This window comes from Hippocampus bargibanti, linkage group LG11 (genome assembly GCF_051943395.1).
Source record: "Hippocampus bargibanti isolate YZ-2025 linkage group LG11, ASM5194339v1, whole genome shotgun sequence".
NCBI lineage: Eukaryota > Metazoa > Chordata > Actinopteri > Syngnathiformes > Syngnathidae > Hippocampus > Hippocampus bargibanti.
Window position 1 is genome coordinate 6,850,332 of NC_142744.1, and position 18,780 is coordinate 6,869,111.

General features: G+C 42.4%; 2 protein-coding genes across 5 annotated transcripts; both read right to left on the bottom strand.

The window, feature by feature from the left end:
- Window positions 1–1,174: 1,174 nt before the first annotated feature.
- On the bottom strand, window positions 1,175–5,466 carry LOC148891343 (uncharacterized). Its single transcript, XM_089007529.1, has 3 exons — window positions 5,069–5,466; window positions 4,732–4,959; window positions 1,175–3,054 (listed from the first exon to the last, which is right to left on the bottom strand). Exons 1-3 carry the CDS (start codon window positions 5,187–5,189, stop codon window positions 1,367–1,369), a joined length of 2,037 nt encoding a protein of 678 aa, XP_088863655.1. The 5' UTR covers window positions 5,190–5,466; the 3' UTR covers window positions 1,175–1,366.
- A 187-nt stretch (window positions 5,467–5,653) lies between these two features.
- Window positions 5,654–18,052, bottom strand: LOC148891344 (uncharacterized). 4 transcript variants are annotated; one of them, XM_089007528.1, is made up of 4 exons: window positions 17,628–18,052; window positions 15,095–15,304; window positions 9,672–9,824; window positions 5,654–6,965 (listed from the first exon to the last, which is right to left on the bottom strand). In XM_089007528.1, the coding sequence occupies exons 1-4, from the start codon at window positions 17,749–17,751 to the stop codon at window positions 6,916–6,918; spliced, it is 537 nt and encodes a 178-aa protein (XP_088863654.1). In that variant the 5' UTR covers window positions 17,752–18,052; the 3' UTR covers window positions 5,654–6,915. The 4 variants fall into 4 exon arrangements, with proteins under 4 accessions (XP_088863654.1, XP_088863653.1, XP_088863651.1 ...); XM_089007527.1 differs by having other exon boundaries at window positions 9,498–9,824; XM_089007525.1 differs by lacking the exon at window positions 5,654–6,965 and having other exon boundaries at window positions 7,951–9,824.
- Window positions 18,053–18,780: the final 728 nt, after the last annotated feature.

An 18,780-nucleotide genomic window follows, 5' to 3' on the forward strand; every position in this document is an offset into this window, starting at 1 on the left:
AACGATACTTGAAGGTCGTTCTTTTTTGACAAGTTAGAGTAAGAAGTGTACCGGCTGTGCGTAGAACAATCCATGGCAACTTGAAAACAAATCGCATTGCCCTTGAAAATATGTCCCGTTCTATTCTTTTATTCCACAAAGTTCCTTCTTGTATTTTAGTGTCGCACTTGCAGACATGTCTCCCACGACGATTTCAACGATTCCCCACTTGGTAGTTATGTGCGCTTCTCTCTGTTAGCTGCTAGCGAAATAAAGATAACAAGGCTAGTTAGCAGCAACTTGCTTCGAAACGAGTTTATCCGGACAAAGTGTTGTAATGTTGACGTATTTTAAAGAAACAATCGACGTCCTGTTTGAAGGCTGCGGTTCATTCGACGCTTAATCGAAAAACAATATTTCACGAAGGTGATTTTTTTCTTCTTTTTTTGTCTTCCTCTTTAGTGGTGTTTTGAATGACGAAGCAGACACACGTGTTTCGTCATTATATAGAGTATGTATTTGACCGTGATTTTCTAGCACGAGCAACGTGGGGAAGGGGCTTAACATTTGACGCATGCGCAGTCGGTGGCAATGAAAGGTACTGGAAGTCTGTGCATGCAAACAACATAAAAACTTGGTGGTGACTGTATTACACCATATTCCTTGTTGTTGTAATCGGCGCATAATACCCGAAGAGGGCAGTCATGAGAAAAGTGTCGTTTTCACTTCCAGGAATGTGACCGAAGAAGAACCAAAACAACAAGCAGATTCGTCCGTTCCTTCATTCAATCACTACATAAACATTCTTTTCGATATTAGTTTGATATCAGACAGAACTGTTGGTTTGTATGTGTACTTTTATCACAAATTGAGCAGGAAAAAATGTTTTTCCCCAGCGTGGATTCTTGCGTACATTCGATCGAGAAACTCTTGCATCAAACTGACCAGTGATTTAATCACAACAGTTTTCGAGATGATTCAATACTTTAAAAAGGGGGGTGTATGTAGGTGAAAATATCCATAATAGAATTTGCTCAGGCTTCTGTTATTGTAAGTGAGTTAATCACAATACAAACATCTGACCAAAATCTGGAGAGAAAAAAATTGCTGGGAAAATGCTCTCACAAAGAAAAAAACGCAAACACCCATCACAAACACTTTCAGTTGAGTGGTCACAGATAAAGGGGGCTGCCCAATTATTTTATGTGTTTAATTAAAGGTCACATCTAGGGTAATAACATTTTAATTCCGACTACTCAAGGAGTTTGTTCCAAATACAGTAAGTTCAATGGTCCACCAGGAGGGATCATTGCACATCAAAAATTTAAGTCTTATATTTCTTTTAGAAAAAAAGTATGATATTGTACAATACTGAAGGACATCTATTTCAAGGACACTCACACACTTGGGTTCTTGTGTGTTCTGCTGTACCTGACTTCTGAGTGAAGCTTTTGTGACACACTGAGCAGGAAAAAGGCTTTTCCCCACTGTGTGTTCTTTTGTGTCTTCTTAAACTCGACTGCTCAGAGAAGCTTTTACTACAAGCTGAGCAGGAAAAGGGTTTTTCCCCCGTGTGTGTTCGTGTATGGCTCTTTAAATGTGACTTCTGAGTAAAACGTTTATCACAAACTGAGCAGGCAAAAGGTTTTTCTCCAGTGTGCGTTCGGATGTGCTTTGTTAAATGTGACTTTTCTATGAATCTTTTATCACACACTGAGCAGGAGAAGGGTTTTTCCCCAGTGTGGATTCTTGTGTGGCTTGTTAAGTGTGACATAACACAGAAATTCTTGCAACAAACTGAGCAGGAAAATGTTTTTCCCCCACTGTGTGTTCTTTTGTGTCTTGTTAACCTCCCCCTCGCGGCAAAGCTTTTACCGCAAACTGAGCAGGAAAAGGGTTTTTCCCCCCTGTGTGTTCTTTTGTGTTTTGCTAAACTCGCTTTCTCAGCACAGCTTTTCCCACAAACTGAGCAGGAAAATGTTTTATGCTCACTGTGTGTTATTTTGTGTCTTGCTAAACCTGACGTCTGAGAGAAGCATTTACCACAAACTGAGCAGGAAAAAGGTTTTTCACCAGTGTGCGTTCTTGTGTGCATAGATAAATGTGACTTGTGTAGGAAGCTATTACCACACACCGAGCAGGAAAAGGGTTTTTCCTCAGTGTGGATTTGTGTGTGTTGTGTTAATTGTGATTTTAGAGAGAAACACTTGCAACAAACTGAACAGGAAAATGGTTTTTCCGCATTGTGTGTTATTTTGTGTCTTTTCAACCTCCCCTTCTCAGCGAAGCTTTTACCACAAACTGAGCAGGCAAAGGGTTTTTCCCCACTGTGTGTTCGTGTGTGGCTCCTTAACTGTGACGTCTGAGTGAAACATTTACCACAAACTGAGCAGGCAAAAGGTTTTTCTCCAGTGTGTGTTCTTTTGTGTTTTGTTAAATGTGACTTTTCTATGAATCTTTTACCACACACCAAACAGGGAAAGGGCTTTTCCCCAGTGTGGATTCTTGTGTGGCTCGTAAAATGTGACTTGTGATAGAAACGCTTGCAACAAACTGAGCAGCAAAATTGTTTTTCCTCACTGTGTGTTATTTTGTGTTTTGTTAACCTCCCCTTGTCAGTGAAGCTTTTACCACAAACTGCACATGCAAATGCTTTTTCCCCACTGTGTGTTCTTTTGTGCTTTTTTGCAGATGTCCTTGACTGAAATGTTTTCCCACACCAAGAGCATTCCCAGCATTTGCTGTCAGTGTGACATTCCCGATCACATTTTGTTTGTTCATCGTCATCGTCAGGAGAGTGTGATGATGTGTCATCCCGATGTGCTTGCGATGGTTCAAGGTGGTCTCCATCATCTTCTGTTGTGATACTTTGACTTGTACTACTGCTTGGAGGCTTCGCCCCTTTGGACTTTTCATGCTCACCTTTGTCTTCCTGTTCACTTTTGCAAGGAAAAAATGTCAATGCCAGTTTGCTGATGTCATCCTCCTCCTCCTTTTTGATGTGAAGGGGCTTTTCCGCCGCCTCATTTTTAATACGAAAGGACTCTGCCTCCGGTTGATATTTTTTGCTGATGTCTGGAGGACACAAGAAGACAAAAACAAATTAGATTTGGTCGAGTACCAGCATCACATTTGTCTGTTTTGTTCAACTCAGAGAAGATTTGATCACAAAGAGTGCAGGAAAAAGCTTTTCCGACGTTTCTTGTGTGTACACCTTGAACCATTTCCCCCCCACGATGAGATCATTACTAGCATTTGATGTCTGTGTGACATTGTCTGTGTTTTGTGAAAACTTGCCTTATTACAGGTTCGGAGAGATTGCAGCAGAGAAATGACCACAAACAACGACTGTATTGTTATCAGTGACATTTAATGATAGAATACACAGCAGTTCACAACATTTCCCATCATGAGTAATTACGCTAGACACAAGCCGTCACTCTTAGGCCCCCACATAAACACTCCAACATCACGGTTCAGATGCAGAATAGTATACCTTACCGTTGACAGGGCGCGGAAAGCCGGAAAACACCCCGGTAGAGTAATCTGGAAAAACCCAAAGATGGACACTCGTGCACAGTTCACAGCAGACTCTAACCCAGGGGTGTCAGTCATTTTTTTGCCGCGAGCCACATTGTAGTTATGGTTTCCTCTCGAGGGCCGTTATGAATTTGGGGAACCCATTAGAATGTTTAAATCCCTTCAAATAGTACATATAGAGCACACAGCAAATTAATGAATAACTCGTTTTCAAATCTGAAGTCAAGAATAATGAGTTTTATTGTGGTTGACATCCAAAAATATGAAATTTTGGCTCAGACTTTAGCAATCATCATGGAATTTAACAAGTTTGATTTGCTTTCGCGGGCCGAAAAAAATTATGTGGCGGGCAGGATTTGGCCCCCGGGCCTTGACTTTGACACCTGTGCTCTAACCGGTATTGAGGAAACCCCCATCTTATAGACCCAACTCACGCGAAAACAAGTGGCCAGTTTGTCATCGCTAGAGATGAGTCATTTCTCCCCCCTCCGAACGACGAACCTGTTTTGCCTAAGCAGGATATTGTATGAACGATCCAAATTGAACCTCACCCCACCAGACTGGTTTAATGAAGGATTAAGTTGTTTTATGAGAATCGCTTCTTTAACTCCCCTTACAAACCATCTATGTTCTTTCGCTAAGATTTCAACCTCATTGTCGTCAAATGAGTGGTTGCTAGCTTTTAGGTGCAAATGTATCAATCGTCAGTACATTTGCATAGGTTAGGCAACATTCGTAATGCTGATGAGGTGATACCGGAGGGAGTGGGGCAAACAGGCCAGTCGTTAGTCAGGAATGTAGGTACAATCAGTGGGGCCACAGGGAGTAGTCCTCTGCTCCCCCCAACCTGAGAGTAGGGACCTATCATAGCTGTGTCCGGCGCCACCATGGCTGGACATTAGGGAGATATAAATAGGGCCGATACGACCAGTAAGACTTTAGTTCGCTGACGAAGCCTCTTGGATAGGAGGCGAAACGTCCGAAACCTTCAAAAAAAGTACGGATGACAGCCGAAGAAACCTTCTCATCAATACAGAATGTGGCAAACAAATTGTATAATCATATGAGTCAGCTCAGGACACCAATAACCATTTCTTCCTTCAGTCTGCTAGCTTTAGTTCGTTCATGGTGATTGGTGTTGTGAGAATGTATTGATGTGTCTATCGTTACTACAGTATGTGCTTGCGGTGGTCCCCAATGGTGTGCCATCACCTTCTGTTGTCATGTGTTGACCGGAGCCGCAGCTTGGAGGCTCCACACCCGTGGTCTCCTCGCCCTCACCCATGTCGTCATCTTCACCCATCAAAGGAAGAAAGGTCAATGTAGTCTTGATTATATCATCCCCCTCTTCCTCCTTTTTTATGTTTTCTTCCTCTTCGTTTTTAGTGCGAAAAGAATCTTTCTCCCGTTGCTCGGGACGAAGATATTTTTCGCTGACGTCTGCAGGACACAAGAAGACAAACACACCGGTATGGTCAAGTTAAATGCTTGAAAAACACACTTGAAAGTAGTACCTTTCTCGACAAGCGAGAGTAAGAAGTGTACAAACCGGCTCTGCGTAGAACAACCCATGGTAGCTTGAAAAAATCCCCTTGGACTTGAAAATATTCCCCGTTCTCTTCTTTTATTCCACAAAGTTGCTCATCGTATCTTATCGTACTTGCAGACATTTCTCTCCACGACACTTTCAACAATTCCCCACTTAATAACTGTTTGCCGAGGTTATGTGCGCTTCTCTTTGTTTGCCGATATCGACAGCGTTGATATGTTGAAGTCTTTTAAAGTACCAATCGACGTCCCGTTTTGAGCCTGCGGTTCCTTCAACGCTTAATCGAAAACGAAGATTTCAAGGTGATTTGTTCTTTTTTTGAATTACCCCTTTGTCTTGAATGGCGAAGCAGAGACACGCGTTTTCCTTACATATTTGACCGTGAGTTTCTAGCACCAAGGACACGGTGGGCGTCTTGAACATTTTACGCATGCGCAGCCGGTGGCAATGGACGGTACGGGAAGTCTGTGGACCCAAACAACCGACAAATACTTTTGTGGTTTTTAGGGGAAAGTTTGTTCAATCGTCATCTGTGGGTCTTTGAAGGTGTCGGACGTTTCGCTCCTTATCCAAGAAGCTCCGTCAGTGAATTAATATTTTTGAGACGTTTTTGGTTAGTTCACCACAATTTCATAGATGTAATCGACGCATATTAGCCGAAGAGGGCAGTCACGAGAAAAGTGGCGTTTCCACTCAGGGCCGGCTCTACCCAATTTGGTGCCCTAGGCGAGATTACATCCCGGCGCCCCCAATACAGGAGGTCAATGACAACAGCCAACTGAGCAATCACGGCGTGGCGGCGCCTCTCCAGCAGATGGCGCCCTAGGCGACCGCCTATATCGCCTATGCCAAGAGCCGGCCCTGTTTCCACTTCCAGAAATGTGAATTTAGAACCATCTCAACATCCGCGGTGGCGGGCCGATTCAACCAATACCCTAAGTTGTTTTTAGACAACAAAAAATATTTTTTGTCGACTAGTTTGATATCAGACAGCACTGTCGGTTTGTACATATTATAAAGTGACGAGTGATTCAATTTAACTAAACATTTAATCACAAATAGGAGGTTTATGGATGTTGTCAAAGAAGACAGGAAAGGGGTTTTCCCCCAGTGTGTGTTATTTTGTGTCTTGTTAACATCCACTTGTCAGTGAAGCTTTTACCACACACGCAGTAGGGAAAAAGGTTTCTTGTCTGGCTTGTTAATTTGGATCTTTGTGTGAAGCTTACCACACACCGACCATGAGAAGGGGGTTTTCCCCAGTGTGGATTCTTGTGTGACTTGTTAATTGTGATTTCTCACAGAAACTGCAACAAACTGAACAGGAAAATGGTTTTTGCCCAGTGTGTATTATTTTTCGTTGTCTTAAAGGACAACGGACACCATTTTTTAATTTCCTCACTGACATCAGAAAAACGTTTTATAGCATCTAAAATACCCAAAACATGCAGGCTGATATTTTTAGTCAAACGGAAAACACCAATAAAAATGATTTGAAGTTGCGTAAAACTGCCACTAATGAGCTCAAAATTGGAGAGATTCAGAAAGTCCTGCCCCCTTGTTCGTGACATCATCGTTCAAAGCGAATCCGGCGAGCCTGACCCACAAACTGCCTTGCTCCAGAATCAAAACAATGGCTTCAGAAAGTTCAGATTCAGAGAAAATCCTTTATTGTTACTTATCCAGTTATCAATATGATTCAAATAGTTCTGAAGAGGAAAGCATAAGTGGTTTGCGATCGATTAAAAAAGTCCTGCCATGTCAATTCGAGCCGTATGCAAGCGATGAAATGTGAAGGACACGACATATGAAGCATATATGAAGCTCCGTGAATTAGCAAGATAGCATCAACTTCCAGGTTGAGTGAACGTTGGCGCGTGCGGCTGCCGCTGCTCATCTGCAAAAACAATATCCCGTGACTGTAAAGAGTCCTCGAGAGTTTTGAAAGGCACTTATAAATGTATTATTGATGAAAAGGTTTCTTAGCCGTCATCTGTACTTCTGTTGAAGGTGTCGGACGTTTCGCTTCTTATCCAGGATGTTTCGTCAGCGAACTAGTCTTTTGCTGGTAGTTTCGGCCCTATATATATCCCTAATATCCAGACGTGGCTGTGCAGGACTCTGCTATGATTGGTCCCTGCTCTCAGGTTGGGGGGAGCAGAGGACTACTCCCTGTGGCTCCACTGATTACTTCTAATGTCCCGACTGCGTATGAGGGCTACGACTGGCCTGATTGCCCCATTTTCTCTGGTATCACCTAATCAGCAAAACTAAGCCTATGTTGCAGAAGAAGTCTGTTGTACGAACGATCCAAATTGAACCTCACCCCACCATGGCGATTTAGTGTAGCATTTTGCTGTTTTATGAAAATAGCTTCTTTTACTTCCCTTTCAAACCATCTATTTTCTTTCGCTAAGATTTTAACCTCATTATCATCAAATGAGTGGGTGCTAGCTTTTAGGTGCATATGTACCGCTGATTGAGGCCCACTAGTATTATCCCTGCGATGTTGATGAAGTCTTTTTATCAGTCAGGACAAAAGAAGTAATCAGTGGAGCCGCAGGGCGTAGTCCTTTGCTCCCCCCAACCAGAGAGCAGGGACCAACCATAGTAGAGTCCAGCACTGCCGCGTCTGGACAGTAGGAATATATATAGGGCCGAAACTACCAGCAAAAGAATTGAGTTCACTGACAAAGCATCTTGGATAAGAATCGAAACGTCCGACTCCTTAAAAAGAAGTACAGATGACGGCTGAAGAAACCTTTTCATCGATGGACCACTCCTGTATGACTGAGAGCTTACACAGACAAAATGTATTCTTGTTGTTGTTATTATTATTATTATTATAAGGACATGAATAATAAATAATGAGCTACAAGATGTGAACATCAATGCAGATTGTTTAATGGTTGTGCATGCAAAATGTTGTTTAAACTTTCAAGATGAAATGCTTTTACCACACACCGAGCAGGAAAATGGTTTTTCCCCAGTGTGTATTATTTTGTGTTGTCTCAACCGAGACTTCCCAGCGAAGTCTCAACTCAGCAGGAAAAAGGGTTTTCTCCAGTGTGCGTTCTCATGTGGCTTGTTAAATGTGATTTGTGTCGGAAGCTTTTACCACACACCGAGCAGGAAAAGGGTTTTTCCCCAGTGTGGATTCTTATGTGGCTTGTTAATATGTTTTTGTGACTGAAACTTTTGCCACAAACTGAGCAGGAAAAGGGTTTTTCCCCAATGTGGATTCTTGTGTGGCTTGTTAATTGTGATTTAAAACTGAAACTCTTGCAACAAACAGAGCAGGAAAATGGTTTTTCCCCAGTGTGGATTCTTGTGTGGCTTGTTAAATGTGAGTTGCGATAGAAACTTTTGCAACAAACTGAGCAGGCAAAAGCTTTTTCTCCGGTGTGCATTCTTGTGTGGATTGTTAAATATGACTTTTTTCGGAAGCTTTTACCACACACCGAGCAGGAAAAGGGGTTTTCCCCAGTGTGGATTCTTATGTGGCTTGTTAATTGTGATTTGTACACGAACCTTTTATCACACACCGAGCAGGAAAAGGGTTTTTCCCCAATGTGGATTCTTGTGTGGCTTGTTAATTCTGAGTTGCATAAGAAACTCTTGCAACAAACTGAGCAGGAAAATGGTTTTTCCTCACTGTGTGTTCTTTTGTGTCTTATTAGTGTGTACTTGGCACTGAAGCTTTTACCACAAACCGAGCAGGCAAAATCTTTTTCTTCGGTGTGCATTCTTGTGTGGCTTGTTAATTTTGATTTTTGACTGAAACTCTTGCAACAAACTGAGCAGGAAAAGGGTTTTTCCCCAGTGTGGATTCTTGTGTGGCTTGTTAAATGTGATTTTTGTCGGAAGCTTTTAAAACACACCAAGCAGGAAAAGGGTTTTTCCCCAGTGTGGATTCTTGTGTGGCTTGTTAATTCTGATTTGTCTCGGAAGCTTTTACCACAAACCGAGCAGGCAAAATCTTCTTCTCCGGTGTGCATTCTTGTGTGGCTTGTTAAATGTGATTTGTGTCGGAAGCTTTTAAAACACACCGAGCAGGAAAAGGGTTTTTCCCCAGTGTGGATTCTTGTGTGGCGTGTGAAATGTGATTTTTGAATGAAACTCTTGCAACAAACTGAGCAGGAAAAGGGTTTTTCCCCAGTGTGGATTCTTATGTGGCTTGTTAATATGTTTTTGTGACTGAAACTTTTGCCACAAACTGAGCAGGAAAAGGGTTTTTCCCCGGTGTGGATTCTTGTGTGGCTTGTTAATCGTGATTTAAATCTGAAACTCTTGCAACAAACTGAGCAAGAAAAGGGGTTTTCCCCAGTGTGGATTCTTGTGTGACTTTTTGCAGAATTCTTGGACCTGAATGTTTTCCCACACCGAGAGCATTCCCAGCATTTGTTGCGAGTGTGACACCCTCGATCACCTTTTGTCTGTTCATCATCATGATCGTGGTCGTCGTCAGTGTCTGAATAGTGTGATGATGTGTCATCCCGATGTGCTTGCGATGGTTCAAGGTGGTCTCCATCATCTTCTGTTGTGATACTTTGACTTGTGCTACCGCTTGGAGGCTTTTCCCCTCTGGCCCTTTCATGCTCACCTTGGTCTTCCTGTTCACTTTTGAAACGGACAAAAGGCACTGCCATCTCGCTGATATCAGCCTCCTCCTCCTTTTTGATGTGAAGGGGCTTTTCCTCCGCCTCATTTTTAATATGAAAGGACTCTGCCTCCGGTTGATATTTTTTGCTGATGCCTGGAGGACACATGAAGACAGACACAAATCTCATTTGGTCAACTCAAAGAAGATTTGATCACAAAGTGTGCAGGCAAAAGCTTTTCCCACAGTTCTTGAATCATTTTCCCCCCACGATGAGATCATTAACATTATCTTTAGTTTGTTCATCGTCATTCGTGTTGTCAGAGTGTAATGATGTGTCTGTCGTCGCTACAGTATATGCTTGAGATTGTCCCCAATGGTGTGCCATCAAATTCTGTTGTCATGTGTTGATCTGAGCCGCAGCTCGCAGGCTCCACACCCGTGTTCTCCTCGCCCTCACCCATGTCTTCATCTTCACTCTTAAAAGGGACAAAGGTCAATGTCGTCTTGTTTATATCCTCCCCCTCTTTCTCCTTTACGTTTTGAGTGCGAAAAGAATCTTTCTCCCGTTGCTCGGGACAAAGATATTTTTCACTGACGTCTGCAGGGCACAAGAAAACAAAGACACACCCAGTTTGGTCAAATTAAATGCCATAGTGAAATCAAGATTCTCTTGAAAACGAATACAGTGAAGAAAAGAAGTACAGTGATTCTACACCCCCTTTCTCTGAGTATATATATGTCTTTTGCTGTGATGGGACCTTCAGCAGAACACCAAAGCACAAGGCCAAACAGCGCTACTGCCGGCCTACTTTTCCACACCCCCTTTCTCTCAGTATATCTCTCGTTTGTCGTCAAGGATTTATCACAGATACTTTTGCTGCTATGGGACCGAAAAAGACCCCACCACAGGCTAGTGTTCAGCCGAAGAGGACACAAAACAAAAATACGGTGGAGCAGAAGGAGATAATCGAGTAACGCGAACGAGGTGTGCATTTGTGTGACTTAGCGTCCCAGGTTCAGTATGCTAAGTCGACCATTGCTACGTGTGGCTAAAGGTTTTTCTGTTCCGTTTTTTTTCTAACCCGACTCGACTGATTTTTTTGAGTCATCAGCTGTGTAGTGCGAAAGAGATGCCCATTTCACGGTAACACCAGAGCATTGTCATCAAAAAGTATAGCTTTTGCTCTTTTGAATGTTGCTGTGACAAAAGTAAATAAAACAACTTCATTATACAGCAGTTTATTTCTTTAATTACAATACAATAACATTTATTGTACATAAAATAAAGTATATTTGTGTCGTTTTAAGGCTTATTTCGTAGAAAATTATGTTTTAGGAGGACCTGGGAATGGATTCTTCTCATTTTAATGGTTTCCAATGGGAAATTAATGTTTGGAAGACACATTGCACCGTACACACTAATTCTGGGAACCAATTTAGTTTGTAAGCCAAGGTATTACCGTATTTGAACACCCTGCTCTTTTGCTATTGCTCCCATTTAGAAATCATGGAGGGGTGTGAAATTTTCATCGGAGGAGCATGTCCACTGTGAGAGAGGTGTTTTTCTGCACACGGGACAGGACGAGTGCACTGCACTCAAGAGAGGATGCAGCGGGCCGTGTATTGTGAGATTTTGGGGAACAACCTCCTTCCCTCAGTCAGAGCATTGAAGATGGATTGTGCCTGGGTCTTCCAACACGATGACGACCCGAAGCACACAGCCAGGAAAACCAAGGAGTGGCTCCTTCAGAAGCCTATCAAGGTTCTAGCATGGCCCTGTCAGTCTCCAGACATGAACTCAACCGAAAATCTTTGGAGGGAGCTCAAACTCCGCGTTTCTCAGTCACAGCCCAGAAACCTGACTGATCGAGAGATCTGTGTATAGGAGTGGGCCAAGATCAATCCTGCAGTGTGTGCAAACCTGGTGAAAAACTACAGGAAACATTTGACCTGTGTCATAGCAAACAAAGGCTACTGTACAAAATATTAACATTCATTTTTTCAGGTGTTCGACTACTTAATTGCCGCAGTATCACACAAATAAATTGTTAGAAAAATCATGCATTGTGATTTCGGGATTTTCTTTTTAAGTTATCTCTTTTTCAGTGGACATGCAATGAACATACCAGACCCCTCCATGATTTCTAAGTGCGAGAAATAGTAAAATACCATGGTGTTCAAATACTTATTTCCTTTACTGCACTTGAAAGTACATGTAATTGTTTTCTAGGTAAGTGAGAGTAAGTGTACAAACCGGATCTGCGTAGCAGAACCCGCGGCAGCTTGCAAAAGTCGCCTTGCGCTTGAAAAAGTTTCCCGTTTTCTTCTTTTGTCCCACAAAGTTCCTCCTCGCATTTTACTGTCGTCATTGCAGACATTTTTCCCACGACGATTTCAACAATTCCCCACTTGATAGCCTATTGCCGAAGTTATGTGCGCTTCTGTTTGTTAGCTGCTACCGAGCAACAAGGCTAGTTAGCAACAACTTGCTTCGAAACGAGTTTATCCGGACAAAGTGTTGTAATGTCAGTCTTTTAAAGTACCGATCGATGTCCTGTGGTCCCTTCAACGCTCAATCGAAAACCAAAGTGATTGTAATCTTGTTTTTTGTGGCGTCTGGCATGACGAAGCAGACACGCGTTTTCCGTGAGTTTCTTGCACTATCAACACAAGGAAGGATCTTGAACACGCATGCGCAGTGCATGGCAATGCAAGGTACGGGAAGTCTGTATATCCAAAAAAATGTACAAATGACTTGTTTTTTAAAGAGTTACATTTTTTGTTGTAATCGATGAATAATACCTGAAGAGGGCAGTCATGAGAAATGTGGCGATTCCACTTCCGGAAATGTGAACATTTGTTCATTTAACCAATACCAATTGTTCATTGACGATGTTAGTTCGAAATCAGACAGCAGTAGGCTTGTACGTGTTCAAAAAAGTGACCAGTGATTCAATTTAATTTCACATTTATTCACAAAAGTTTTCAAGATTATTCAACATTTTAAAAAAGGGTGTGTATGAGGGGTGAAAAAAATAGGATAAAATAGAATTTGCTCATGCTTGTTATTGTAGGCGAGTTAATCACAATAGAAACATCATCTCAACTTATAGGGAGAAAAAATTTTTGTAGGGAAAAAATGTCACATCGAAGAAAACGCAAACAACCGTCAGAAACACTTTCAGTTGGGTGGACACAGATAAACGGGGCTCCCCAATTCTTTTATGCGTTGAATTAAAGGTCACGTCTGGGCCCAACAACATTTTTACTTCGACTCCACAGGGCGTTTGTTCCAAACACAGTAAGTCCAATGTTTCACCATGAGGTGTCATTGCACATCAGAAATTTAAAGGACAACCAACGTCTCCGGACAAGTTGTGTCCATAATTTGTAAAATGGCTTCAAATGACTTCTACTGGCCGTATTTTAAGAAGATTCCACCGCATATAGCTATATTTGACGTTTTAAGACTCGCGCTGAAGGAAGTATTGTTTTTGAGTTGGTGACGAGTCTTCACGTGACGTCAGAAAAGGACCGCCTCCTGCCGTAAAAAAGACGCATTGTAGCGTCTTTTTTACGTCAGGACATGAATAACAAATACTGAGCTACAAGATGTCAACATCAATGGATATTGTTTAATGGTTCTGCATGCAAAAAGTTGTTTAAACTTTCAAGATGAAATGGTTTTACCACACACCGAGCAGGAAAATGGTTTTACCCCAGTGTGTATTATTTTGTGTTGTCTCAACCTTGACTTCCCAGCGAAGCTTTTACCATAAACTCAGCAGGAAAAAGGGTTTTCTCCAGTGTGCGTACTCGTGTGGCTTGTTAAATTGGATTTGTGTCGGAAGCTTTTACCGCACACCGAGCAGGAAAAGGGTTTTTCCCCAGTGTGGATTATTGTGTGGTTTGTTAATTCTGATTTTTGACGGAAACTCTTGCAACAAACTGAGCAGAAAAATGGTTTTTCCTCACTGTGTGTTTTTTTGTGTCTTATTAGTGTGTACTTGTCACTGAAGCTTTTACCACAAACCAAGCAGGAAAAGGGTTTTACCCCAGTGTGGATTCTTGTGTGGATTGTTAATTGTGATTTGTGTCCGAAGCTTTTAGCACACACCGAGCAGGAAAAGGGTTTTTCCCCAGTGTGGATTCTTGTGTGGCTTATTATATTTGATTTGTCTCGGAAGCTTTTATCACACACCAAGCAGGAAAAGGGTTTTTCCCCAGTGTGGATTCTTGTGTGGATTGTTAATTGTGATTTGTGTCCAAAGCTTTTACCACACACCGAGCAGGAAAAGGGTTTTTCCCCAGTGTGGATTCTTGTGTGGCTTATTATATCTGATTTTTGTCTGAAACTCTTGCAACAAACTGAGCAGGAAAAGGGTTTTTCCCCAGTGTGGATTCTTGTGTGGCTTGTTAATTGTGATTTTTGACTGAAACTCTTGCAACAAACTGAGCAGGAAAAGGGTTTTTCCCCAGTGTGGATTCTTGTGTGGATTGTTAAATCTGATTTGTTTCTGAAGCTTTTATCACACACAGAGCAGGAAAAGGGGTTTTCCCCAGTGTGGTTTCTTGTGTGCCTTGTTAATTGTGATTTCCAAATGAAACTCTTGCAACAAACTGAGCAGGAAAAGGGTTTTTCCCCAGTGTGGATTCTTGTATGGCTTGTTAATTGTGATTTGTATACGAAGCTTTTATCACACACAGAGCAGGAAAAGGGTTTTTCCCCAGTGTGGAGTCTTGTGTGCCTTTTTGCAGAATACTTTGACCGAAATGTTTTCCCACACCGAGAGCATTCCCAGCATTTGTTGCGAGTGTGACACCCTCGATCACCTTTTGTCTGTTCATCATCATGATCGTGGTCGTCGTCAGTGTCTGAAGAGTGTGATGATGTGTCATCCCGATGTGCTTGCGATGGTTCAAGGTGGTCTCCATCATCTTCTGTTGTGATACTTTGACTTGTGCTACTGTTTGGAGGCTTCACCCCTTTGGACTTTTCGTGCTCACCTTGGTCTTCCTGTTCACTTTTGAAAGGGACAAAAGTCACTGCCATCTTGCTGATATCATCCTCCTCCTCCTTTTTGATGTGAAGGGGCTTTTCCTCCGCCTCATTTTTAATATGAAAGGACGCTGCCTCCGGTTGATATTTTTTGCTGATGTCTGGAGGACACATGAAGACAGACACACATCTGATTTGGTCAAACACCAGCATTGCATCTGTTTTGTTCAACTCAAAGAAGATTTGATCACAAAGTGTGCAGGCAAAAGCTTTTCCCACAGTTCTTGAATCATTTTCCCCCCACGATGAGATCATTAACATTATCTTTAGTTTGTTCATCGTCATTCGTGTTGTCAGAGTGTAATGATGTGTCTGTCGTCTCTACAGTATGTGCTTGAGATTGTCCCCAATGGTGTGCCATCACCTTCTGTTGTCATGTGTTGATCTGAGCCGCAGCTCGGAGGCTCCACACCCGTGTTCTCCTCGCCCTCACCCATGTCTTCATCTTCACTCTTAAAAGGGACAAAGGTCAATGTCGTCTTGTTTATATCCTCCCCCTCTTTCTCCTTTACGTTTTGAGTGCGAAAAGAATCTTTCTCCCGTTGCTCGGGACAAAGATATTTTTCACTGACGTCTGCAGGGCACAAGAAAACAAAGACACACCCAGTTTGGTCAAATTAAATGCCATAGTGAAATCAAGATTCTCTTGAAAACGATGTGATGTCACGAGAGGCTGTGTCTAGAGGGCAAATACATCCCCCTAAGATGGCTCCACCCAGAGAGAGTCTTGGCCCCACCTGGTGGAAGGCAGCAATTAAACCCACACACCTGCAGCTGATCAGGGCTTGATTGGAAAGCAGGGCTCTTAAGGCAGAGAGCCTCTGAGTGTGCAGCGTGGGGAAAGACAAGCTAGATTGCTGTGCTCTGTGGAGAAGTTGATTGCTGCGTGGAACTCATTGCCAGTTGGGACCACACGACTGGACACTGGATTTGAACCTAGCTAAGGTGGCTAGGCTACATGACGAGGACGTCAAGAGGGGTGAGGCCGAGAGACTCTTGTAAAGAACTCCGTCTTCAATTTTACCTCAGAAGAGACTTTATTTGGATTTAAGTAGCAGAAGAGACTTTATTTGGATTTAAGTAGCAGAAGAGACTTTATTTTGATAAGTATTGGAAGAGACACTATTCAAACCTTTGTTGCTTGTGAATTCCCCCTGGAACCCTTGATTAAAACCTTTTGTTTGTATCCAAACCTGTCGTCCATTGCACTTCTTGTCCCGTCCCGCTGAGAGCTAGCCTCTCATGATATCACAACGAATACAGTGAAGAAAAGAAGTACAGTGATACTTTGGCTTACGAACGTTTTAGGTAACGAACTTCTCGCCTTTCGAACGTTAAATTTGCGAGAATATGATCTTGGCATACAAACTATTTTTCGGGAAATACATGGAGCGCCACGAGAGGTGGCGGACTAATTTTCGGCGGAAGAACACCAAATCACACGGTCGAACAGCGCTACTGCCGGCCTACTTTTCCACACCCCCTTTCTCTCAGTATCTGTCGTTTGTCTTCAAGGATTTATCACGGATACTTTTGCTGCTATGGGCCCGAAAAAGACCCCACCACAGGCTAGTGTTCAGCCGAAGAGGACACAAAACAAAATTACGGTGGAGCAGAAGGAGATAATCGAGTAACGCGAACGAGGTGTGCATTTGTGTGACTTAGCGTCCCAGGACAAGTATGCTAAGTCGACCATTGCTACGTGTAGCTAAAGGTGTTTCTGGTCTGGTTTTTTTTCTCCCCGACTCGACTGCATTTTTGAGTCATCAGCTGTGTAGTGTGAAAGAGATGCCCATTTCACGGTAACACCAGAGCATTGTCATCAAATGTTGAGTATAGTTTTTGCTCTTTTGAATGTTGCTGTGACAAAAGTAAATAAAACAACTTAATTATACAGTAGTTTATTTCTTTAATTACAATACTATAACATTTATTGTACATAGAATAAAGTATTTGTCGTTTTAAGGCTTATTTCGTAGAAAATTATGTTTTAGGGGGACCTGGGAATGGATTCTTCTCATTTTAATGGTTTCCAATGGGAAATTAATGTTTGGAAGACACATTTCACCGTACACACTAATTCTGGGAAACAATTTAGTTCCTAAGCCAAGGTATTACCGTATTTGAACACCCTGCTCTTTTGCTATTGCTCCCATTTAGAAATCATGGAGGGGTCTGAAATTTTCAACGTAGGAGCATGTCCACTGTGAGAGAGGTGTTTTTCTGCACACGGGACAGGATGCACCGGGCCGTGTATTGTGAGATTTTGGGGAACAACCTCCTTCCCTCAATCAGAGCATTGAAGATGGATTGTGCCTGGGTCTTCCAACACGATGACGACCCGAAGCACACAGCCAGGAAAACCAAGGAGTGGCTCCTTCAGAAGCCTATCAAGGTTCTAGCATGGCCCTGTCAGTCTCCAGACATGAACTCAACCGAAAATCTTTGGAGGGAGCTCAAACTCCGCGTTTCTCAGTCACAGCCCAGAAACCTGACTGATCGAGAGAAGATCTGTGTATAGGAGTGGGCCAAGATCAATCCTGCAGTGTGTGCAAACCTGGTGAAAAACTACAGGAAACATTTGACCTGTGTCATAGCAAACAAAGGCTACTGTACAAAATATTAACATTCATTTTTTTCAGGTGTTCAACTACTTAATTTCCGCAGTATCACACAAATAAATTGTTAGAAAAATCATGCATTGTGATTTCGGGATTTTCTTTTTAAGTTATCTCTTTTTCAGTGGACATGCACATACGATGAACATTCCAGACCCCTCCAAGATCGCTAAGTGCGAGAAATAGTAAAATACCATGGTGTTCAAATAGTTATTTTCTTCACTGCACTTGAAAGTACGTCTAGTTGTTTTCTAGGTAAGTGAGAGTAAGTGTACAAACCGGATCTGCGTAGCACAACCCGCGGCAGCTTGCCAAAGTCGCCTTGCGCTTGAAAATGTTTCCCGTTCTCTTCTTCTGTCCGGCAAAGTTCCTCCTCGTATTTTAGTGTCGTCATTGCAGACATTTCTCCTACGACGATTTCAACAATTCCCCATTTGATAGCCTATTGCCGAAGTTATGTGCGCTTCTCTATGTTAGCTGCTACCGAGCAACAAGGCTATTTAGCAACAACTTGCTTCGAAACGAGTTTATCCGGACAAAGTGTTGTAATGCCAAAGTCTTTTGAAGTACCGATCGACGTGCTGCGGTTCCTTCAACGCTTAATCGAAAACCAACGTGATTGTAATCTTTTGTTTTTTTATGGCGTCTGGAATGACGAAGCAGACACGCGTTTTCCGTGAGTTTCTTGCACCAGCTACACGAGGAAGGCTCTTGAACACGCATGCGCAGTGGAAGGCAATGCAAGGTACGGGAAGTCTGTAGTTCCAAATAATCTACAAATGACTTTTGTATGGAGGTACGTGTAGTCCCTCAGTCGTACAGGAGTGGTCCATCAATGAGGTTTATTCAGCCGTCATCTGTACTGTTTTGAAAAAAAGTACAGATGACGGCAAAAAAAAACCTTCTCATCGATCTTTTGTGCGGAGGATATTTTTTTTTTGTGGTTGTAATCGACGCTTCATACCTGAAGAGGGCAGTAATGAGAAATGTAGCGTTTCTACTTCCGGAAATGTGAACAAAAAACCAACACAACAGCAGTTGCGGTGAGCCGATTCGTTTGTTCATTCAATCAATACCAATTGTTTATTGACGATATTAGTTCGAAATCAGACAGCACTGTCGGCTTGTACGTGTTCAAAAAAGTGACCAGTGATTCAATTTAATTTCACATTTAATCACAAAAGTTTTCAAGATTATTCAACATTTTAAGAAAGGGTGTGTATGGGGGGGGGGGTGAAAAAAATAAATCATCGAATTTGCTCATGCATCTGTTATTGGAGGCGAGTTAATTACAAAGAAACATAGTCCCAACTTATCGGGAGAAAAAAAAATTGTAGGGAAAAAATGTCACATCGCAAACAACCGTCAGAAACACTTTCAGTTGAGTGCTCACAGATAAACGGGACTGCCCAATTCTTTGATGCGTTGAATT

Bases quoted from the DNA above. Each gene is read 5' to 3' on its own strand.
- LOC148891344 (XM_089007525.1), bottom strand. From the start codon at position 17,751: ATGTCTGCAATGACGACACTAAAATACGAGGAGGAACTTTGCCGGACA. The intron at 15,305-17,627 runs GTTTGTACACTT...TGTGCCCTGCAG, and splicing joins GGTTGTGCTACGCAGATCCG to ACGTCAGTGAAAAATATCTT. The intron at 9,825-15,094 runs GTGATGGCACAC...TGTGTCCTCCAG, and splicing joins TCAACACATGACAACAGAAG to GCATCAGCAAAAAATATCAA.
- LOC148891343 (XM_089007529.1), bottom strand. From the start codon at position 5,189: ATGTCTGCAAGTACGATAAGATACGATGAGCAACTTTGTGGAATAAAA. The intron at 4,960-5,068 runs GTTTGTACACTT...TGTGTCCTGCAG, and splicing joins GGTTGTTCTACGCAGAGCCG to ACGTCAGCGAAAAATATCTT. The intron at 3,055-4,731 runs GTGATGGCACAC...TGTGTCCTCCAG, and splicing joins TCAACACATGACAACAGAAG to ACATCAGCAAAAAATATCAA.